The 25,175-nt window shown below is 38.1% G+C and overlaps 1 protein-coding gene and 1 long non-coding RNA gene across 3 annotated transcripts in view; one reads left to right on the forward strand and one right to left on the reverse strand.

Annotated features, from left to right (window-relative positions):
• The window catches only part of UBE2E2 (ubiquitin conjugating enzyme E2 E2), a 202,832-nt gene extending 177,896 nt beyond the window's left edge, over positions 1-24,936 (forward strand). For both annotated transcript variants that reach the window (XM_085051082.1, XM_085051083.1), the window contains exons 5-6: positions 2,075-2,222; positions 24,149-24,936. In XM_085051082.1, coding sequence (XP_084907208.1) covers positions 2,075-2,222; positions 24,149-24,246 — 246 coding nt within the window. In that variant the 3' untranslated portion in view covers positions 24,247-24,936. The remainder of the gene's footprint in view (positions 1-2,074; positions 2,223-24,148) is intronic.
• Positions 1,546-21,782, reverse strand: LOC146441165 (uncharacterized). Its single transcript, XR_014849806.1, has 2 exons — positions 21,540-21,782; positions 1,546-2,316 (listed from the first exon to the last, which is right to left on the reverse strand). It is a non-coding gene; the product is annotated as an uncharacterized LOC146441165 (long non-coding RNA).
• Positions 24,937-25,175: the final 239 nt, after the last annotated feature.

The raw sequence follows: 25,175 nt of genomic DNA on the forward strand, positions 1-25,175 counted from the left end.
ATGTACTGAAAAGTTAGCATACAATATTTAAAATTAAGCAGGTGCTGAAATTTGCCTGCTAGGAAGCAGTCCCTGATTCACTTCTAACTGGAGTATAAGAGTTCCTGGAGTTAATCTACCTGGGGAATTAATGAGCACCTACAATTCCCAGGATGGTCCTCCACACCATCTCCCCTTCTGGACACTTTTGACATGCAGTTTGTGTAAGGTAGTTTATGGCTTTTGTGCATTGGTAACCTTCCTTGTTCAAAATAGCTTCACTTTGTAGATGAACATTTAATTTTATCACCCAATGATAATTATTTAAATAAATAACTTTCTTGATCTCACAGAAGACTTCCTTCACTCCAAATTTTTGTGGGCTTCTAATGAGGGGGAGAAAATTGATCATCTGACTATAGCGCTTGGATTAATTGAGATCACTGCGCCAGAAATATTTTAAATTCTCATAAAAGTCCCAGAAGTGAAGCACTTAGGCTAGAAAACAATAAGCAAAACCACAAGTGAAGGGGGAAAATGAAAAAAACTACAATATATGTAGGGTATGGAGTGGCAAACTGTCAAATTATCCTATTAATTAGCAATAACTTTAGATATAGATGTATTTAAAAACTGATGAACTTGTGCTTAGTCGGGTTCTTTGGTACAGAACTCACTGGTGCATGACAATGGGTTCCAAAAGCATTTTTCCAGATTTATGTGGAAAAGTACTTACGAAAAAAAGTACTTCTTGTTGAATGCAATCTTTTAATACCATAAATCTACTACCTTTTCTTTCCATTATTTTGTCAAAGCTTCTTGATTTAATCCAAAGGGGCACAGTTTTTCAGTGTGCTACAGAATGATATTTTAATCACGTCATTTCACTTGTATTCTCTCTTCTGCTTCCTGCTAAGTGGCCTGATAATCCCACTCAGATCACTGGGATCTCTGATAGTGCAGAAAACCAGAAGAGGAGCACTCCTGTCATGAGTCTGCATTTCTCTGCAGACCCAGGTTTATCTGTGATAGGGCAGGGACGTGTTTGAGCACTCCCAGCCGTTGGCACTGTCCAAGTGTAGTGAAGAGCACACCTTCCTCCCCGAGTTGGGCTGCGCTTTGCCTGCTGTTGTCTCCTGCCTGACCAGCCCCTCTCTTGGCAAGGCTGTTGCTGCTGAGGTAGAGCTCTGAAATTCTACATCTTAATTTTAGATTTTATGAACATGTCATTGAAAGCATCTGGTTTAACTTTGGTTAGAACTGAAGGAGAAATCAGTCCTTGATGACCTCCAAGAGGTGTTTTTTTCATATTGTCCCTTCTTATCCAGTAGCCCCAGTATCCATTCTGAGCTATGAAATGAACTTTTAAGATAAAAAGTCTGTGTCTTGAAGAAGGATATAAATAACTTGAAGAAGGACATAATTCTGGGCTAAAATAATCTCCTTGGTTTATTACCCATAGGATCACCCAAGAGGCAATATAAAATGGATACAGAAATCATTTAAATAAGCTACCAAAAAACCCTGAAAGGTGTTTGTAAATAATTCTACTGATAAAACTGTAACTTAAAATTTGGAAATACAAGCATTTTATTTGAGCAGCCTTTCTCAAAAATATTTCACTTCAATTTTTTCAGGAGTCAGTGTTGTGATGTCTCCATATTTTTTTACAGCTAAATTTATTGTGTCAAATGATGAACAGATGAAGACAGTAGAAGAATCTGTCTTGTTCTGTCTCCCTTCAAAGTGTGAAAGAGCTGTGGACGTGAGTTATGAGCATAGTCCAGATCAGGGGCTGGAACAGCTCTTTTTGGCCCCATACGAAATAATGAGATTGATGAGACCAAGGCAAGAGGAAGCTCAGGAAATGTGTCCCACTCTCAGCCTGCACAAACCAGTTTCACTGCTGGCCACAAATGCAAGGGGCAGAGTTTATTTTGTTTATTTTTTCTTGCCCAGTCTTTAACTGGCAGTAGCAGAGTACTGTCATTTCAACCTGGAAAGCAGAATGTTAGTTCCTAGATTTTTCGTTGCTCAATAATTGTGTAATTATTGGTTTGAATGCTGTTGTACTCAGACACACTGTCCTTTCCAGGTAACGTTCCGGACAAGGATCTACCACTGTAACATTAACAGCCAAGGCGTCATCTGCCTGGACATTTTAAAAGACAACTGGAGTCCAGCGTTAACCATTTCTAAAGTTCTCCTCTCCATCTGCTCCCTCCTCACAGACTGTAACCCAGGTAAGACGAATTGACTTTCATATCCATGTTCATTCATAATTCTCACTTGTTCAGCTACCATGATGTGGTCAGTTCTCTGGTTTGCTGGTACCTACTGAAAAAAAGATGAAAATGTAAATTTTAAATGCCATTCATATAAATAGTATAAAAAAAAAGCAGAATTTCAGGCGCTCAAATGCAGTTTTAGTACTGAAAAATAAAATATTTTTGATTCAGAAATTTTAATGAGTAGAAAATACCTTAGTATGCACTAATTTGGATATTACAACCGGGATATTACTACCAAGAAATATTAATGAGTTAATAAATATTGAAAAGGAAAGCTTTCATTTAAATATGCTGATAATGTGGTCTCTGAAAAGAATATTAATAGCGCTGACAATGATAGATGCCTAACGCAGACTCTACAAATAATGAAAATTAGTTTAAATGAGGTTTGTTCAATATCGTCAGCAGTCAGCATGAGTATTCAAAGCAAGCTGTCATTCTTATTAACTAGCATAGCACTTAACCTCTCCCCTCAGCTCTTTTAGATTTGTTTTATGTCATTGACCACTAGATCTGTAATTTCCACTTTCTCTTACCCTATTTACCAATGAATAATTCTGACTGTAGTCTCAGAAAGTCATAATATGTAGAAACTACTAAAGAATCATTGAAGGAAAATTATATGATGATTACATATCATGAGGGTTGTTTCTGGCTTATTTTTTATTATACACTTCAATATTATTTTTAATTTGCCTGAAGGGCTAAAAATTGCTTTGAAAATGGCAGAATGTGAGATTCTGGCATAATCAGGGGCTGAATTGAAAGCTGTAATAGAATATTGAAATATTTCAAAACTCAAAATAAGGTGAGAGCGGGCAAAAATGTGATTGACTGCTTTAATTTTCATGTGGGTTTGTTACGGTATAGAACATTGAAACCTGTGGTGTTCCTTTCAGCTAAGAGCTGGAGTGATAGAGTGTTACCATTTTAGGCACATTTATTTCAGGTGGATTGAATGCTCTCTGCTTATATCTCTGAAAGATTGATTTCTGTTAGTGTTTAGCCAAAAATATACAGAAGTGTCTGTAGGTAGTCAGGCAGATAGATGACAGAAGTGTAAAAAAACCAAATTCATGTTTGCTCATGTGTCTTAGAGACCAGGTAAAGAGCTACAGACACTGCAAAGCTGTGTAGAGATTGTGAAACTGGCAATAAATATGTGCTCTCTTGTGGTCACCTCTCTTTGGGGGGATACAGTCATCTTGAAAGGTGGACACTTTCCAGTAGTGGTTTGAAATTTTGAAATTCACTGCTTCTGCTCTCTCAATCTTAAATGCTTACAGATACTGTCAAACAACAGTTTTAGCATATCAAGTGTGTAAGAGGAATGCTGAAAACAATTATCCATACTATATTATCATATATTATATAGTATCATTATCCATACTATATTATCATAACAAGGTAACATACCAAAAATGGGAAGTTCTTCCATTCAACCTCTTTAGTTAGCAGCCATAAGCATTGTCCTGACCATAGTAAATAAAGCAATTTTATGATGTTTCATTTTCAAATCTTCTTTCTAATTATGAAGTAATTTTGGATTTTGTCACTGCTTCATGGTAAAATTTTCCCTTTTTGTGAGGAATTAACGCATTTTCTTAATTTGTGTGCCACTCTCCCAAGGCACTGATGGCAGGTATTTTTGAACCACTGAGTCATTTTCGCGTTCCTTGGAAGTTGCCTGTTTCATGTTAGATCCCCTTTTTATTTAAAAGTGAATTTTGAATGTTAGTGAGGTGCAACCGAAGGCTTGCAAAAATTTACAAGTCCTTGCGTTTTTTCATATTGCCTAATAATGTTGCAGTTGTACTGCCTGACTCATTATTTTTTATTATATTTTATCATTAAAAAAGTATTGATTACTTGTCATCAGATGGATGGATGGATGGATGGATGGATGGATAGACAGATAGATAGATAGATAGATAGATAGAGCACTGATACATGTATCACTGAAATATATAATATATACATACAAAGCTACATATATATATGTATGTAGCTACAGAAACATGCATAGATGTATTTTCCTCTCTGTCAGCTGGGAGTAATTTTCTAATCCCTCAGTCATCTCTTCATCTAACTGGTCTGCCCATTTCTAAAGGCAGAAAAACAACAGGGGTCTCGATTTGATAAGCAACTTTGAACTCTTTTTTCACTATTCATCAGCCAGAAGCAGATCAGGTCAAATGGAAAGGCAACATTGAATCTCCCACAAACATAAACACTTAGGATGGGCGAGTCTTCCAGCCCGGCCTCTGAAGGGAAGAATCAAGTATCAGTTACCCCCTACTCTTACATTTATGCAAATCTTCATTAGAACAACAAATAGGAGTAAGAATGGCAGCTAATTAACCCTCAGTCATACACAGTGATTAAACGGCGCTGAAGCACAGCTGCAGCTTCACTGGCAAGCGTTGCTATTCTTCTCCAGCAGGCTGAGCAAATGAAAAGAGGTATTTGCTCCTGCCGCTCCTGTCATTCACACAGTAATCTACAAAAGCCACGGAGAGAGTCTCTTTCCTCCCTGGTTATACATCACCGCCCTTTGTTCCCTATCACTCCAGGCAGGAGCAAGTTTTTCCTTTTTAAGCAACTAATACAATCCTTTACTCATAAACTGCCTCAGACCCTTCAGTCCTGATTATTATTAATTGTCTCTGTTTTGCTTGGCAGTATCAGCCAGTAAACTGTGTTAATGAAATGTCTGAATTTTGTAACAGCTGGCTGACTTTTTCATGGGGGGAAGGGGTGCCACAGGGTTTGTGTATGACTGAATACATGTGCATTATCAGGGAGTGCAAGAGAGCCAGATGGAGTGGTATCTGAGAGGTGGGAGAGATGGTGGGATACGCTAGCATCCAGTCCAGGGATTAGTATTTTTCTTTAAGGTGGTGCTTGAGGTCACAGCACACGTCCCTTTCTACAAAGCAGGGCTCCAGCCCTGCAAATACTTTGGCGTGTGCATGAGCAACCCTAGAAACCTGATAGATACATTCACCTGCGTGAAACGGAGTGAGTGAGTGTTTACAGTCTCTATGCTTGGGTGCTGAAAATGCCTGCTTCCAGTGTTAGCTGCTTGGGCTGACCTATGTGGGCAGTTAGTTATTTCAGAGTAACTCCCCACTTCGAAAATTTATTTACAAAAACCTGTCTTGCTTGGAGTAAAAGTCAACTATACTCTAAGTGTTCAAGCTGAGCCTGGGGAGTGTAAATTCCCACACTGCCTTAATCCAAAGAGCTTTCAAGTGCAGATGGCCCCAGAGATTTTGTACTTTACTGAGTTTGAAGTGCTAAGCAAATTAATTATTTTTTATAGTTACAGAGCTGGTGACACCGATCTGGGTTAACATGTTTATTTTTCATAGTTGATCATTGCCATCCTGGCCCTGCCAAAGGTTTTTGTGCCCCAGGAAAAATATCGTTTGCAAATGCTTCAGAGAAAATAAATTATAACACTACAACACTTTTCTTTGCATGGTTTCCTTATTCACATTCAAAATCTGAACTTGGCTGGCCTGATTATCCCCAATGTCTGAACAGTCTTAGCATCGAATCATGTCTGCTTAATAACACACAGCTAATCCTTGATTAGAACATCAGAACAAAGCCTGCTACCTCTCCCTCACACCAGCCTCTTCCCTTCTGGTGTCATCCTCTGGCTCTGGCTCCTTACCATTTTTCCCACATGCAAGTTCCACAGTCAGTGCGGATTTTATTCCTCTACTGAACCAAATGCTGTGCTGTTGCTCCTGGCCCTCTTCCCTGCATGGCAGCCATGCCCTTCTGCGAGCTCCTGTGATGGGGATGTGCCAGGGATGCACAGAGGATGAGAGTGGCAGACTGAGATGTGGGCAGCCACAATACTGCTTTCCCACAGGCAATTAGGCTGGACACTTGGATGGCAGCTGTAGCCAAAGTAAATGCTGAAGAGCTCTACAGAGCTACACTTGCTTTGCTCTTTAGAAACCTCTGTCTGATTCCTAACCTGAACTGACTCAAGAATTTTATACCCACTTGTTTTTAAGCAAGTCTTGTCCTATAGCTTAAGTGACTATTTTCCTGGTTTTCACTCCCTGTGTACTAATGAAGAACCATGCTCTTTCCTCCTTTTTATTTGCTGCACACTACCAGACCTGTGTTTGTGAGCCTCCTTCTGTAAGAGATGCTTTCTGTTCCCCTGCTCATCCCACCTCCACTCATTCTTCCTGAATATGCCTGACTCTTAGAGTTCATTGGGGCATGAGGCACAGCAAGACAGACTAACCTACTCATCATCACCGTCATCCGGGTGGAAATATTTACTGCTCCCTGTTGGATGTCCCTATCTCTCTTGGCAGCCCCACTGAAGGTTATTTCTGTCTTAGCCCTGTCATTTTCACTGTTTGTCTGCTTTTTAACCCAATTGAGTGAAATGGTGGGAAAAGGAAAAGAGGAAAAAGAAAGAGAAAAAAGGAAAAGGAAAAAAAAGGAAGAGCAAAAGAAAGAAAAAGCTTTTGCTAGAAAAGGGCATTAACCTCTGGCAAAGGAAATGCACAAACAACTGCCTGCAGTACCCACTTCACTGGGGTCAGCACTAGTCAAGTTGGTTGCTCTGCTCTCAGATACTTCAGTGACATATTATATCAGCAGTGTAAAGCTGCTTGTCTCATTACCTTCTAAACTCACCAGGAAGTGTGAGGCAGTTTGTTTAGTGTTACATGGAAAGTTTGCTGTGAACATAGTTTGAGGCTGAAGCATGTGTGTCCTCACAATAAATGTACTCATAAGAGTAAATGGGTTGGACAGGTAGCACTACATTACTTTGATGTGAGACCCATCAATTTTTATAGTAGTTGCAGTTGCTCAGCACGCCTGAAAAGTAGACTATGTTAAAAAGCTCTGCAACATACATTGTGGCTTTCAAATATATTGTACCTCGGTTAGAAGTGTATGTGCTGTTTTTTTACAAGTACTGCCATGAATCATGAATTTACTAGAGGGTTTCATACTTTGTTAACCCACATGAAGTAATGTGGCTGTGCATTTTAATGACTTATATTTATCTAAGCATAGCTAGGCAAAGTCAACGATCCTAAGGTTACGCAGATCTTTACACATCTCACTAAGGGACACAAGACATGCTTTTAAGCTTTCTTCATATGAGTCATCCTTATGTTTTGCCTTTATCTTCCCCAGAAACTTCTTTGTTTTTATCACAGAGTAGGTATAACAAGCAATTTTGGATAACATGCTATTGTTCTTTTTCTGTTGCAATTATAAATTGCCCATGTGGTTTGGCATGATTTAGGTCTGCCTAAATTTTCTGCCAAAAGATGTTAACACCCTCACATACACCTGCATGAAAGTTGTGGTATTTAAGAATTTTAGAGATGGGATTCACTTACTACATTTTTCTTTTACTTTTTTTTCCTTTTTCTTTTTTTCCCTTATCATTTTCCTAAGGGCGTGCAAGGTTCTGTACTCTTGTTGCTGAGGGTATAAAATCCCAGTTCTGTCATCTCTTGCAGAAAAGGATTCAATAGGGTAATTTAATACATATCTTTGATCCTCAATGGGATCTAAAACAGCACTTTGGAGAGTGACTTTTCAACATAAGCTTAAAAGCTCTAAAAGCCTGAACGATATTTGCCCTGCTACAAAGCTGATGGAATTGCTGCTATTTCCAGAACCTTTGCAAAACAGGAGTAGGTGGGGAAATTTAAGTCAGACAACAAGCAAGGGAAAGAACTGAATTAGTGATTTCTCAGCCCATTTCCCTTTCAGACAGCAGTATACATTCTTGGAGGGAAGTTGGTGTCCTGCTGCGATGCCCATGTCCCATGTCCTGTCCCATGGCAGGTTTGCCTTCAGCAGCCATCCCCAAAGCCAGCTGTTGGAATTGCTCTGGCCAGTGTCCATACCTCCAAGTGCAATATGGACAGATCTGCTGTCTAAAAAAGTTTTGAATACCTCCACATTTTGAATTTGTGTTGATATTTGGGAAACTTTAGCTTCATCCAAATATTTGTTTGTAGCAATTCCACAATCTCTACCAATTTGCATAAGGTATTGACAGGTAGTGACAGGAATACCTGGAATACCTGATATACAATACAATACCCATGGAATTGTCTTCTCCACACCCCAGACAAAGGGAAGTAGGTTCACTTAAACCCTCTCAGGAAAATACCTCTCCCACCAGGAGTTGGAGTGAGGCTACCAGACTTTGATGCCCACTGACACACTCCATACTCTTGACACTGCCTTGGGCTGATCATCTCTGGCACAGGGGAACCAAGAGCCAAAATTGCCACAGCCACTTACAAAGTCAGTGTGTGTTGATGCATCAGGTTCCACAAGAATAGCTCTGCTTCTTCAGCCAGCAAAACCCCAGCCACACCAGCATGCATTTTAATACACTAATAGATGTCCACTGTATCAATAAAACAAGATCTATTTTCAGAATTACTGAGATACTAGAAAACACCAGCCTGTCAAAAAAAAAAAGTTTAAAAATAAATCTAAGGCAGCTTAATAGAGGAAAATGTAACATAGCTGTAGTAATAAAATCTGTTCCATGCTGGAACATTTGGCTCTGAGTGGGAATTTGGCTGACTTGTGGTCACAGCTCTGCTATTTGGCTTCCATGTTCAAATTTTATAATAGCTACCCAGCCCTGGGTAATGAAGAACAGGTCTGTGCTCCTCAGCACTCAGCAGCCTGCATGAATCTTCTTTTCTCTCCACTATTCTATATATCTCGATCTAACAGGAAGCATGTACTGTGTTCCTCCTCGTCTGGTGCTTCCCCATAGCACAGGCTGCTTTCTGTCAGCACAGGTTCACATCAGATGTTCCTTGTGCAATTTTTTAGACTTCCCAATTATCATTCCTTCTTTTCCCCTCACCCCCAGTTGTGAAGTGAATTTAGAAACTCTGGATGACAGCAAGTTCAAGGGATGAGCCACTTCTCATTTTCCTCATTCTTGTAATTTTTTTCCTTAAAGCCACAATCTGCACATTTTGCTACTATCAGACACTGCTTTAGAATCCAATCTGAATTTTTTCTTTCTCATTTAAAATCTGATCAGCTTTGTTCCATTTATCAAAAAGGACTCTTAGTCTTTTCCTGTGCCCAAGTATATGCTGTTGCAGTTTCTAGTGAATTTTGTTTCCTTTTTGAACATTTTTGTCAAGACATGTAGAAGACAGGAAAGTTGTAAGTACTCATTATAAATACTCTTTAAAACTATAAATACTCATTTATTCTTTAACATTCTTTAACAATCCATATTTGAGTAGATTTGTCAAATGTGATGAATATTCTGGAAAATGACTGAAATACTTCTAAGTTGGTAAAACATTATTAATTGGTCCAATTTTATGAGGCTAGCTAAGCCCTACTACTTTGATTCTTTCCTGGCACCCACAGGCTACCAGGTGCAATGTCACAACACAGTACTCTCAGACATACAACAAAACAATCTCGTTTTCCCATATATCCTTTTTGTAAGCAGCAGAGGGTCGTGTAAACAATGAAATTACTCTGTTGTCTGAGATTATTTCTATTCTTTAGCTTGGAGCTGTTTTTTCCCTTTTCTTCAGAGTTTGTATACTGTACTCTGTCAGGAAGTGGGCAGGTTTCTGGGCTGTTTCAGCACAATGGAAAATGCTTTCTTTGTATCTGAAGCAGGAAAATACTCTATGCCGTGTCACTCAAGCATGGCAACAAGTAACACACAGTAAACGAAAATTAAAGCAGAGAGGAATAAATTCAGGGAGTAATGTTTTTGGCTTGTTCTAGGTCACAACATAACCTTTCTGTTCCATTTTACATCTCTGACGTGAGTTGTCTCCAAATGAAATGAGCTCACTCCCGAGGCTTAACAAAGACAAAGTGTAGTGTGTGGCTGCTCTGCTGCCTTGGTGCTGCTGGGCTGGGAGGAGGAAAAATGGGTGTTCTGCATAAAGGCCACCCTAATAAGTTGTCCTAAAAGAGCATGAATGGAAAATGCAGCATAATAAAACTGATGGGGTTTGTTCTGCTCTCAGTGAGTGCAGAATGACTTCGTCAAAGGTGGGGTTGTCTTGGGAAAAACATGAGCAAAGCAATCCCATCAGTTGTGACAAAGTTCTTTTTGCAAGAAAGTACTTATCTTTAAATACTGTAGGTTCCACTCCCTTTTCTGCAGAACCGGCTACATATGTAAATTTACATATTTGCACTAATCATATGATAGAATCTAGAGCTGATATTTACAAATTCTTGGTAGGTCATCAGTGCTTTCTCTTTCCATTCCTTTTAAAAGATACTGTGCTGTACCAGTTATGCTGTAGTGTGTATACAATATTAATTTCTATTCTGTAGTTTGAATCACTTACAGTTTCTCATATTCTGAGCTGAACACGCAGTACCAAAATGTTAAAGGCATTTAGGCACCTAAAGCTGCTGGCTGACAGCTGGCAGAGTTTTCAGTACTTCCCATGGGATTTAAACATCTGAAATCTCACTAGGAGCCTCTCAGCACTGCCAGGGAGAGACTTGCTATACATCTGGTCTTTAAATATTTGCAGACACGTACACCTATATGTCTTAAACTCTGTGGACATGATCTATAAACATGAAATTAAACAGATGTAAATGCAAGAAATGCAGCAGCACATTATGAAAATTGCACATAGATAAGCATTGAAATAGAATTAATTTCTTTTGCCATGAAAAGCTGATGAAACTGTTACAAGATTTGTTCTTATCAGTTGACTAAGTCCCCTCAACATGAACTCATGACTGTGGGGATTATTATAACAGCAGGAAAAACATTTGTGAACTGTCATCCCTTTAGTAGTTCTCAGGAAAATATGTCTTGGAATATCTCCTAATTATGTGTGCAGGGGGAGGAGGCTTGGATCAGGATTACTATTGATGTTGGCCTAAATCATTGCTCTTTTCAGTTGCACTTTGACAACACCTTATGGGTAGAAGACCATTATTTGTGAGCATAGAGGCTTTTAGTGTGTTTAGATTTAGGTAATTCAAAACTCACAAGACATCATTAAAAAGATTAACACAACTATAGAAGTAAGATTGTTTAGAAATGCTTAGTTTTAAACCCCCCATTATGGTTTCAGAAGTCTACAGTCTGTTTAAGTCATTTTTTTTTCCTGAAGTATCTGGAAATATTTACATAAGAAAATTGGTGGGTTTATGTAATTTAGAAAGCAAATGGTAGAGATTACTTTTTAAAAATAAAATTTGGATTTTGTGGTATCCAAGGCATGATGCAGTCATTAGCTATTGCTCCGGATGCCAGTCACGCCCGCACTTACCCTGCTCTTTTTCTGATGTATCTGGAACTCTGCAAAGAATAATGACTGGAAGGAGTACAGTCATTCTCTAGCAGAAAACCAGTGCTACTCGTTGAGTCAGGAACACTGCCTGCAACTGCTCATCCCTCAGTGGTTCAGAGAAAAGTGTAAAAATCCCTCAGTAATGCACTTTACTCACACAGTAATACACAGGAGAGGAAATTCCCTCCTAGCCACAGCTAACAATCAGATTATGCGCTGAAGCAGTAACAGCCTTTGCAATGGCAACTCAGGTGGGGCATGGCTGCTAAGTTTTCTAATTCTTTTCTGAGTTTCCTAACTCACCTTCTAGTATTCCCACATATTTTTTGTGTGTGCTTAATGAAGCATATCCTTCCTTTTAACTTTTGTTAAATGTGTTGTGGTTTTGTTTGTATGCCTTTCTTATTATGGAAAAGATAAGCAAGACCACTTTTCTTTTTTTTAAAAATAATTTTCTTTACCAAATTACCTGTCACATCTTATTTTGTAGTTTTTTTCCTTCTAGAAGAAATCAGCTTAGATTTCAGCCATTCCTTAAATAGGGAAGGTTTGACCATGCTGTTAATGATTTCTTGTCCTTTTCAATAATGTTTCTGCTTCTAATTTGTTTTTACTTAAGGAGATGTGAGAAAAATTGAACTTCAGACATAATAATACCCAACATCAGTTTATTAAATAGCATCTGATTAAATCAGAGATTGACTAAAATCCAAATCAGTAAAGAGGCTTTGTACATCTGTGACAAGAAATAAATGTAAAGGGATGTAACTGGCACTCATAAGAAAAAAGACTCTTGTCACAACACTTAACTGGTCCTCATTTTTATTATCCCTCAAAAAGGGTTTCTAGAACATATAAAATTACACTCATCACAAAACAGAAGCAAGGCTGGAAAAATATCCACCTGACTTTTGATGGGTTTTTTAAAATATGAAACCTATAAAAGCTATATGATAAATATACATACAGGGCTTTTAGAAGTTTTTTGATTTCTGCTCAAGAAACACAGACTTTCTTTAAGCTTAAACTCAACCATCATTAAATTAAAAGTACTAGAGAAAATGCATGAGTGATGGATGCTACAAATACAAAGGTTGCAATTAATTTTCTTTCCAACAAACATGTGTAATTTAAAATACTACCAGTGGAGGTTTCCTATGCCCATTACTTGAGAGAGAAGACAGGTAACTTAGTGCATACACATAATAAATCTTTGTGTGAACCAAGACCAAAATAAGGCATCAACATTAAATGTTTAACCATGTGAAGTATTTAAATAAAGCTCTTTTTTATTTCGCATATATAAAATATAGATTTCTAGCCTAATTTGAATGAGTTCCAAGATATAAAGTAAATTGCCTTTCAAACTACACTCTAATATTTTACAGTCATTAAACATACTTTCTTTGTTTCATGCAGGTTTTGTCTGCCAATACAGGCATGTCTTTAATCACACTGGATTCTTTTTTTTTTTTTTTATGGAGTAGATACATAACTTCCAGGCTTAACCCATTCAACTGAATATATTTTTGTCACTAATAGAACTGTTTATATTTAAGGGGAAATCAAAAGCATAAAATCAATGAATATAGACATCACATGAATTTTCAAACCTTAGAATAATTTAATCTAATATTCATTATTCCCAGTTAGTGCAAATACCTCAAATCTCAGATGGAGTAAACTGGCATCAGTCCTGCTGGACTTTTGTACTCCAGATTGTTCATTTAGACTTTGTTCCATTTTACTAAGTGGGGTTTTGTTTTTTGTGTTTGTTGTTTTTTCTCTGTGTACCTTTTTTAACATGAAAGCAAGGACAGATTTTCAAATTTCTTGCCATACATTTCCAACTGCCTAAGAACCACCCTTAAGACCCTGATTAGCACAACTATTTTTAAGACTGATTCTTCCTGTTCTTAAAATACAAGTATTTTTGTTTCACCATAGAAATCACACCGCTCCACATTCTTCAAGCTCCTGAAAAGAAGGCTGCTACATTTGGCTAACAGATTTCCAATGAGAATTTAGAGTCAATCCTAAAAAGCAAAATTTATAGTCCTGGGTGTGTTAGCTATTAAATCATTTAGTCTCTTACTTTCTTGAGTAAGATTTCAGAAATTAGTATTCCTGAGTCATTCAGATTCTACCTTCAGAGATGATTTACACTGCTGCAAGACATGTCTCATATTTTGCATGGCTAATTTTCTACATTATTCAGCAGGGGAGGAGGAAACGGTTGTTTGTTTTTTACAGTTTTGCAGATCTATCAAAGGCAATAAATAAAAAAAATTATATGCAGTGTGTGTTTCAGAATCCCTGTTTTCACAGCAAATTAGGTTCAGGTGCATCAGATGGAGTTGTAGACAGCTACTTTAATACCAGAATATATGGTGCAATTGTCCCAAATTTAAGGATGGGCTGTACTGTAAGATTTCACATTCATGTGGGATACAGAAATAGAGCTCTGATTAGTAAGTTGTTTGTAGAATTTTCCATCTGTACAAGGCTTACAAAAAGGCCCTTCTATGGAGTGGAGCATTTGCAACTCCAAAATGAATTCGATTTCAGAAAATTCTCAAGGGCTGGAATCCTCATTGCTTGGATTTTTATAATATTGATTAGATAAAGTGGCTGTATAAAGTGACCTTCCATGTCCTTCCATGTCTTTTCCATCTCTTACCTTGTATAGCTTTTTCTACAGCTCAGTCTCAGGACTCTTTATGCCAATGCCTGAAATCATTTTGCAAAGTGATTATCACTTACTCAGGCATGCCAGTGGAGTCAATGTGACCCCTCAGGCAGGGAAGATAAGATTTCCAAATACAGTTATTTTAACTGTTACTAAATATTAAGTTATTGCTGTCAAATATCACAAATTCACTCCTTTTTCAGCATTGCAGCTAATCCAGGAGCAAAAATTGCCCATGTGATGAGTGCTAGTTGTTTTGTTTAACCTGTTTTTTCCTTCCAGTCCTATTAGAACCTGTTTATAATTAAGCATAATTTTATTCATGTTCTGAAGTTAATCTAGAAGTGGATAGTCCAGTTGGTTGCTAAAATTGGGGTTATATTCTCATTCACCTGCTGATTCCTCAGTCATTGTCTGTATGGATAGGGAATGGAGAGGCCTGACTGGGTTTTGTGTTATTGGGTAACAGTAAGAGGTGTGTTCATGCAACGCACACCTAAGTTCCTATTCCTGTTCCAATGGATGTTCAACGTGCCAAAGGCTTTCAGGCCCTAGGCTATGAAAGAGTCTTATTTAGTAGGCCTTTAGAAGGGATAAAATTCTTCACTAACCCACCCTTTTGTAAATAAAGGCCTCTTGTATTCTCTTGACATTTTTATGGGATTCTTAATAGCAGTTTTGGATTTAAATTTGACAAATTAATAATGAGATTTGGATTTAAATTTGACAAATTAATAATGAGATTTAATAGGACAAGAAGGGGAAAATCAGATTAAACCAAAGTAAGCAGCATTCATAAGATATGTAGGCTTTTCTATTTTCTAAGGATGAATTGCAATAAAGGTAGAAAGGGATAGATTCAAGAGCAGGATTCAGATGACTCCTGCATTTGACCTAAAATGCATATGTTTAAGTTGAAGATTTTTTGTACTGGTCACATTCAAACACTCTTGTAAGAGTGAAGATGACTTTAGGACTCATTTTCCTCTCAGTGTCTAAATGCCACCAAAGACCAGACCACACAGTAACACCTCCTCCCCGCACCTCCCTGTGCTCTGGGAATCCACATGGTAAGTGGATCCTATAGGACCTCCTGGTTTTCTTGCAGAGCAATCTACCTTTGGTACATGTGATTATAGGATGTCTAACAGCACAAAGCATGGTCACAGAGAATAGCTTTACCCACAGTTGCTTAGGGATTAAACTGTTTGATCAGGGTGTGTAAAACCCATAGGTCAATCTTTTGCCTGGAGGAGGCGATTAGTGGGAAATAAGGAGAGACAAATCCAGAAGAAAACTGGTTCCATTATTGTTAGATGGAAGAAAGGCTAAATACACAAACATTCCTACAGAATAGCTATCACTCCCTTACTGACTCTTCAGACACATAAAAAAAATCACATCCACGGTGCTTTTCTGAAAACACAGTTATGACCCTATGGATAAAAGCCAGTTTAATTATGGGTCTTAGCATTTTGGTTGCTTGACAGCATGTTGAGATCTGAGGGCTGTGATTTTCTTGTTACCCACTCACAGCCATCTTCTACAAGGTAAATGCATATTGCTGTAACTTCTTCAAATTTTATCAAACCACATGCCATGTAATGTCTTTTAAATTAAGTTCTACAGTTACTAACACCTTTTTATTAATTTTATTTCTAATAACAACTGCTTCTCAATTGAGTTCGTCATTATGAGAAGACATATTGCTAATGTATCTGTGCTTTTAATATTGAGACGCATCCAAGTATCAAAGTGAAGGGTGTTATTTCAGAATTTTAATTGTTCCAGCATACTGGCACTTCTAATAGGTGCATGTTCTTCCTTAATTAAAGACAACTCTTCAAGATCAGTACACTGTGCCTCGCCGATCCATGATTGCCTCAGCTAACTCCCAGTCAGCCAGTGAAGTTTATAGAAACCTTGCTAAAAACTGAAGTCTGAAAAAAAATCTTTCTCTTTAAACAAGAATGATTTCCCTTGGCAAGACACAGAGATGAATCACTGCCAACACTTTCCTTTAAGAGCTGCGTTAATAAAATTGGGCCAGATAATACTCCTTATTTCTGAAACGTCTTTTTCTTAGGCAGCCTCATATTTCACACAGGTCTGTGGTAGGTAGCCTGACAGCAATCAAACACAAGTCTAGAGAGAGGAATGAATTTCTCCTTCCATGCTTACAAAATGGATATTTTAGTAAATGGATGTTTCCTAAACTAGATTTCTAGAGCTCTTTTATTTTTGAAGGTAGGTAACATTTCTTCTCCAGACAACAGTTTGGACATCGTAATCAAGTCACATATGCCTTAATATTTGTAACTGCAATCACTGCGCAAACTTAACAGAAGTGTTTCAGACAATTCTACAGAGCTCAAAATTTAGAGTCAAGTCATGGTTAGCAGTCTCTTTGTGATACACATCTGTACAGCCACATGTATGAAAGTATCCAGATACCTTGCAGTTTTTAGCCTGGGTGATGGAAAGGCTTTAGTCCAGCTTCACAGATGGGAAACTAAGGCACCACTGTAAGACCACTTGACTTTTTATATGTTTTAGAATGTTTCTATTGAGTGTTGAGAACTGACCTGACAAATCTGAAAAACTAGTTCCTGAAATGAGAAACAGAGTTCATTATACGTCCTATCATATGTTTTCTACTGTGAGCTATAATTGATATTAGCATCACTGACTTTTTTTATAGTAGACACTAGACCTTTCTGGAATTTGCTTCTTTCTCTTCTAATGACAACCATTTTTCTTTAGTGAAACAATTCATTTTATTTGTTCTCCTTTTTTTAATACAGTGTTTATTGATCACTTTTATCATTCTTCTGTATCACTTTCAAAGAGCCCCGCAGATGGCAAAATACATTCTATGTGGATAGTTGAAACTGTGATTTTGTGAAAGTCAGGAATAAATTGTAGTTCAGCTTGTAGGCTGTGTAAAGCAATTCAGAGCCCTGCTACCACCCTTTGTTCTGCCTTGAATCACACTGTTGTTCCAGTTCGTGCGCGTGTGTTGATCAGGCTTCCAACCGCGAGCTCATTTTATTGCTGCACAAACAGGGATTAGTGCTGCTGCACTCCTTTTCACTTGTGCCCTGGGTTTGAGCACTCTTTTAAAAGGTGAAAGGTTAGTGGAGTAATTCGGTGTGCCACTTCACCTGTCTCTGCCTGCAAAGAATTACTTTGTGCATTATTATTAATGATAGCAAAAGAGAGCAACACTGCTGCTCTAAGATCACTGAAGGATACTATGATGCATTTCACATATCTCATTTTCTACATCAAGACTCACAGTATCCTTGACATGGTCTCCTAGGAGTTCACTGAGTTTAAAACAGGTGATATGTGGCTAAATATAAAAACTTCCCGAGGCAAAGTGACACTATAAATAAAATTACTCACAAACAATTCATCTTCTCTTAATCCCTTCCTCTTGGAGTACTAAATTGTTCTGTGACATATTTGTTATAGCATGTCTCACACTGCCTTTGCAATTTTCACTGACTGGTCTTTTTATAACACTAGCCTGAATACCACTGAAAACAACATAAGAAAGTATATATTAAATAATTTTTTAATTAAGTTTAAGGGTGATTTTGGTGTGAATCAAGCTGTCAGCATTTACTGTTAAGCTGGTGTTTCAGTGAAGTATTAGTTTCTGCTCTTGCCCCAATCCTAATATATTTTTTTTTTAAATTTACCTTTTGGGACTTAAAGGTTGGTACAATATTAATACCAACAAAAATTGGATTCAGAAATCTTGGCTTTTGCTGCAAGCCAATATGGGAATATATTCTGTCCTGCACTACTGTTTGCAATGAAACCACCAAACAAAACATAGTTACTGAAAGCATGAACTTTTATTGTGGGGAGGTTTGGTTTTGGGGTAACCGGCCTTTATAAAGGTGTATAAAGGTGACTCCAAGGCAGGTATCCTGTAGATGATATACAGAACATATAGACTTTTCCTTAAAAAATAAAACTCAAGCTCTCCACATTTTTTAACTGAAAAACAAATACAGCATAATATCTGGAAAGAGAGGCTGTCCTAAAAGAAACAAACAAAAAAAAAGTAGTATTCCCTAAACCAAAAACTCTTCTAAATGTGTAACAGAAGTTAAAATAACTAGGAAATTACTTATTTGTTTTCTCCTATATGCCATATATCCTGTCCAAAGAATAGGAAACATTTAATTTTTGTGGACTGACGTTTCAGTACGGGTAGTTTCGTAGAGCCTCTCAGTGGGATGCTCTCACCATGTTACCATGGAGTCGTTTACCATTGAGAAGAAGGAATAAGACCTTTCAAACTACATCTAAGCTTTGGAAATTCTTCCACTTTAATTTTACTCTTCAGCTGGAGCCCAACTCTTTAGAACCTGATACAGAGCTGAATCTAAACCTGAATCAAGAAAAAAAGTACATTCTAAATATTTGGCTGAAGAAACTGAGATTTTTATAGGGCTGTGGGTTTTTTAGGTTTTAAGGTACTCCTGAAATCTTTCTGAGAACCCACTTGTGGTGGTGTAATAACTGGCTCCATCAGCTGTTCTCTATTAAAACTGCAAAATACTGCAATGGAAATATAATTCTACTTTATAAATGCTCATAAAAATATATAAAATGCATACAAACACCCGTAATGTACGTTTTAAGTCTAAATGTGTGTCTCTTTAACCATGTTGGCATTACCAATTGGAATCTCATTGCATATTGTGTGGTTGATGGGGAAGGCACATTGAAATCAAGCTGTTAAATATACCATCTCCATTTTTTATTTCACTAGAGTATGTTTGCTGTATTTTTAAAAGAGCACTGCAAAGCCCAGGAGATGAATTCTGCTCTGAAATTGCTATTTGCTGACATAGAAGTAGTTGTAAAAATACAAGCTGAGAAAAATACAGTGCAGCAATATATTTTCATTTATTTGGGGGAAAGTAGCTTTAAAGAAGAATTATAGTCTGTCTTCTGAATGATAAAGCAGTTTAACTAGCATTAAACACAGCTGAAATTTTGTAATGACCAAACCTCAGTACATCCAAATCCCCAATAGCATTAACTCCATAGAATTGGACTGTAAATTTGATTAGCCATACAACAGACATGAGACACAAATGTTCTTCCTTATACAGTCATATTAAGTGACTGAAAAAGAAGATGACAAGGTATTGTAGAGCAGTGCACCCAACCTTTTTAAGCTAGGGACAAGCTCCAGCTCACCCAGCTTTCAAAACCACATAAATATAGGGCAATTTCATGAATTCTGATATAACATGAGGATTACATATGGTGAGGTGAGGAGGGATTTAGCAGCTGCAGTCATCCTATAAATCATCCAGGAGATTTTCTTCATAGTCTACTTTTTTTGATTGACATTTTCCTTGTAAACTACATTGTTGAACCATAGCTTCTGACCTTGCTTGTATAATATGGTGCCTTTTTAATATATTTTCATTACTTACCCACTGTCCTCTGACATGGAAGTTGATGCTGTAATTCCTGGTATGTTAATATTTTGCATGAAGCTAATCAGAGAATGGAAAAAAAATTTCCTTTGCACAAGTGAAAGGTGACAGAGGCATCCTAGGGCAGGTTTTTAGAAGTTCAGAGTCTGGGACTGGAAGCAGAAGGGTAAATTACAAGGTCATAAAGATTTCCAAGTCCTCAGAGTTGCAGCCGCTCCTCTGGTGAGCTGAGTGTGTGTGCCACAGCATGATTTCCCGTGCTCCCTACGAGCGGCTATCAGAGCTAGTGCCACCTGCAAAACTGCTCCCAGGATCCAGTGCCACACAGGATCACAGGTCACCCTGCCTCCTCCTGGCTGGCACAACCACCAGCACCCCAAAGTCTGAGAAGCCCATGCCTGCCCACAGGACAGGGAAGGAGTTGTGCACAGAGGGTGCCATTCCAGCTCTCAAGCCAGCCACCATGCATCTGGTGATCCAAGAGTGCATTTCTCCTGCCAGACCAGGAGTTGCATAGATATGTCATTATATTGTTAATTTACTGTTGGTTTATTTTAATTTCTTTCACTGATTATTCTGATAACACATTTCTGGCATGGCTTTATATTCCTATCCCCTGGTTATTGTCATTTGAACACAGTCCCGTTTAGAGTCAAATTCTGAAATGAGCCCTTATTCATTGGTGAATCATGCTACTTCTTTAAGAAAAAAAAAGTAAAAACTAGAGCAATTTACTAGTTACGGAAACAAATTTCTTGAATCAAGAGTAAAACCACAGATATATACAAAGGGAAAATAATAGTTTTATGGTAGTGAGAAATGGAAACAGGGGGGAAACGTTATGAATTTTGAGATCCAGTTTTCCTTTTCATCTCTTAATTAGATAGTTTATGCAGCAGTTGTTTTATAAATACATATTTGGGCATACTAATGGATATTTCACAATACTCCTTAAACAGTGCAGCCCAGCTGAGCACCAGGTGGTGCTCAGCCATGTGCTGCATAGCTTAGGGGGGTAAATGGGGAGCAATGTTTCTTCCTTATACTTGATGTTTTGTGGGATTTCTTCCTCGTACTTAATATTTTGTAGGACTTGGGCACTATAACAAAAGCTTGTGCATGTTGGGAGTTAATTCTTTTAATTGTTTTAATTAAGATGCTTCAATTTATCTTGTAATCTTCATGTCATGGCGAATTACATAGGAGTGATGACTCGTGACTCATGGAGTGTTGAGGGATGTGTCTCCTTGGGCTGCTGGCTGACTGAAGCTGCCCACACAGATGCAGGGACAGACCCATGGCATTTCTGGAGCTCACACACTGTGCTAACATTCTGTGGCACAAATGCAGCATGCTGCTTCAAATTGGCCACTGTGCCGCTCTTGGGTGGCTCTGGTCTGAAGTTTAAATTGCCCTCCTCGCCAGCTGTCCTGGCTTCCCGAACAAAGCAGTTGTGCCTCCTGATGGCTTTATGGCTTCACAACAACTTTTAAAATAAACCAGTTCTTCAAACACCTATTTAAGTGTTCTTTTTAACGTCCTCAAAAATATCTACATATAATGGCAACACACCTCCAGACCCTCTGACATAGATGTGAAATAGCTGGGCCTCACTGTCAATAACTATTTTTCTATTCCTTCAGTTTGCGGTGTCAAATGAGCAAGTGGCTTTCCCAAACTGTGGGTTTGGGTTTTTATTCAATATTGTTATAACCAGTAAAACATACAGCCACACTGAAAAAATGAATGTCATTGCTGTTATTACTAGGAGTACCTTTCTGTCACATTCACTTGGCAGCTGGCTGTGGGTGGAGCTGGTCCTGCTCATGCTACAGCAAGCAAAGACCTCTCTTTGCTTCCACAGTCCTGCTTCATGCAGGCAGACACCAATGAAGGGAGGCACTGGCTTGGGGGAAGCACCTGAGATGATTGATACCTGATTCTCAGGTCACTCAGCAGGAATTTACACACCTACAACAAAAGCTTTGTAGGCTTCAGACATCTCACAGGCCGTCACCTCCAGCCTTCCAACTGCCCAACAAAACACTGCAGAGACAAAGGCTTGAACATATGGGTAAATAAGCAGCTCAGTTCTCTACATTACTGGGCTTCAATAGATTTCCACACCTTCTTACCAAGAACTCCCCTACTGATTCACCCCAAAAGACAGGATATACCCTCCCATGCTGGGAGGAGGTGGGGGGAAGAGCCTGTACCTCCCAAAGCCTTGTAAAGATGTATGTTGCTGAAATATTTCCTTGTTCCTAAAAGGGGATACAGATGGAACCCCACACTAGGAAACCAAACAATCTAATTATCATCCAGGACTGGGGATCCTTGGTGTCCTTGTAGTATATCAAGGAAATTGATTTACAGCTCTCAATGTGAAAGACATGCTTTCACAGAAACATTCATCCTGCACATTAAAAACTTTCCGATTTGAACTAGGTAAACCTTTGCTACAGCACATCACTGCTCACTGACTTCTACAAGGTTCTATAAAGATCTCAGAGGCATCACTTTAAATGCACGCTAAACCTTAATAAGAACTTGCTGCATTCCAGATGGTAATGCCGTGATATTCTTTCATCCCTTCCCAGCCAGATGCCTCAGAGGCCAAACCCCACCTTCCCCAACAAGCATGAAAACCAGGATATGCTTCAAATTTTGCCTCAAAGATTTCTTTCAAGTTCAACCCTTAGTCTCCATTTCTCCATGAGTCTGTGGCAGTGTTTCTTTGCACAGTGGCATTGTGCCTGAGGAGGATGTGGTAATTTGCAGCAGTGCTCTCTAGGCTCATCCTCAAGCTACCATTGTACTATGACAAGGTTTCCCTGTTGCTATTTAGGGAAATCTGGGAAATGTTGCCCTTCCTATTGCCCAGGTTCCCCACTTACCCTGCAGTGCTTCTTAAACCTCATTCCAGCCACAAATAACTTTTTGTTACTTAAATGCCTGTAGACTGTTAACCTCCTATTTGCACAGGACAAAATCCCTTAGGTAATCCCCTATATAGTTTTTCTCCTTGGCTGAGGAATTAAAGATGATATACTTTCTAGTCTACAACTTTTAAAATCCATCTTAGACCAGATATGCTTTTACACTCATGCATGTAAAATTAATCAAGTCCAAGCCTCAGTGACCTCCTCTGGATATATTAAGATATTAAAAGTAACCACATGCAGTAAGTGTTTGCGTAACTGAGACTACTGGGACATAGTACACTGCAGTCACAGTGATAACTTGTCTTACTAATTTTGAAGGTGCAAACTTAGCATTCAAATCACAGGCTTTTCCTGAAAGTGCAGGTTATGCATGGAAAGCAAAATTTTTTTTATTATATATTACTCACTAATATTTGTTGAGGCTGGCAGTCAGCCAATTAAATGATTTTTGGCTAAGCCAACATATTTCCCCTATCATAAATTCATCATCAACAACCAAACAAAAAAGCTCAGATTTACTCTGCTTGAGAGAAGGCCTGGCAGTGGTTGATAGTGCAAGCACCACACTCAGATTACAACTGTACCAGGAAAGCCGATATTCATATTGTTCAATGGCACCATCTTCAGACAAATACAAAGCTGACTGTTACCTGGTTTTCAGAAGGAGTCATATTCATCTGTCCTAAGTCAGGGAAAAGTGTCGCATCAGTGCGTCTGGACTTGCATTGTACAATCTCAGAAAATTTACTGTTGCAGCAGGAAAATCAAGACTGTGGCTTCCCCTCAAAAAAGGGAAAAATTCTCTACATTTTGTCTGCTTAAACTGAGAAGAGAAAAATGTTGTCTGAAAAATTTTGATTAAATACAATCACTTATGGGAATGTCTTGTCTTGGATTGTTTTTCTTAGGGGACTGATGGGTTTTGACTAATTATTTTTGAAGTAATTAATAGAACCAGGCAATATCATGCAACATTCTGGGCATTTGAATGCTCTGAAAGATCCCCTAAATTAAATAACAATTCCCAAAGTTTGGAATTAACTTCTGTTGCTTTTAAAATGGTACTTACTGCCCTAATTCCTTATATTTCTTCATGCTTTAAAACTAGAAGTATTAAAAAAAGAAAACAAAACAATATTGAATCTCAGAATTAGAGCTCATCCTCTTCTTAGGTGAGAATATATATACTTGTGGGAGTCTAATACCATAAATAAACTACATCACCTACAGGTGAATTTTAGCTCAAAATAAAATTATCGGAACACCTTTTTGTGAGGTAGAACTTCAGAAACTTGTTTCAGTTATATGTTTAACAGACACGTATAGCACCTTATCCTTGCAGTTAGACCTGAGAGAACTGAACAAATGTGGATCTAAAGAAAGCTTTTTCATCCTCCCAAGGCTGACGCATGTTTCATGGTTTGTGTTTCCTTTTCAGCTGACCCCCTGGTTGGAAGTATTGCCACTCAGTACATGACTAACAGAGCAGAGCACGACAGAATGGCCAGACAATGGACCAAGCGATATGCCACATAGGAACCTCCTCTAGGATTTGCTGGACCTGTGCAAGCACATTCACTAAGTGCATCAATAGCCCTTCCCTTCATTCTTATTTTTTATTAAATTTTGAACCATTTTGTGACAAAAGGTTGTCCTTATTTTCTTTTTTTGTTTGTTTCATTTTTATTTTTATTTGTTCTGGGATTTTTTTTGTTCTGTTAACTTGAAAGTTGTTTCCCTCAAATGTAGACAGGGATTTTTGGTTATCAGTGCAAAGAATGTTGGATCTGTAATAGTATAGAGCTTTATCACAAAGCTTTGTATTAATGTGTGGGGTTGTTTTTTTTTTTTTCTTTCATGTGGTTCTGGGGAAAACAAACAAATTCAGAATTATATCTCGTTTCTACTTAAATGTAGTGTTTAGGGTTATTTTTTTGTACTGAAGTCTTTAATGGTGGGTGCATGCTACTGGGAACAAGTTTTGTATAAAAGCTTAAAATCAAGAATCACTGTGCATTACTAAGACTGTGTTTATCACTAGCCTTCTGTTTCCCACACAAAAGGCTATTGCATTGAACAAATTAATATGTATTTTGATTTACTTAAAAAACAGAAAAAAAAAGTGCTTGTAAATTTCTTAGGGACCTGCCACTTTTGACTGTGGATCAGTTGATGTACACTTGTATTATTAAAGCACTCAATAAAACACTGTGGCTGATAAATGCACTTCTTGCAGGACGATGCTTTTGCGTTTATGCAGCATAGGCTGCTTAGTCCTCACATAATACAACTGCAGGTTAAAAAACTGTTTTTAGACCTGAACTATTCACTTCTTCTCAACAATGCATTTCTTAACTTAGAATTCTTCATTGTGTCTGTCTTCATATACAAACATCTTCCAGATTTCAAGGCCTTTCTTTCACATGTCTGTGCTCAGCCTCGCTATTCAGAAACCTCTTGCTGCA

The sequence above is a fragment of the Lichenostomus cassidix genome, chromosome 2 (genome assembly GCF_008360975.1).
Source record: "Lichenostomus cassidix isolate B80296 chromosome 2, HeHo_3.0, whole genome shotgun sequence".
NCBI classification, from domain to species: domain Eukaryota; kingdom Metazoa; phylum Chordata; class Aves; order Passeriformes; family Meliphagidae; genus Lichenostomus; species Lichenostomus cassidix.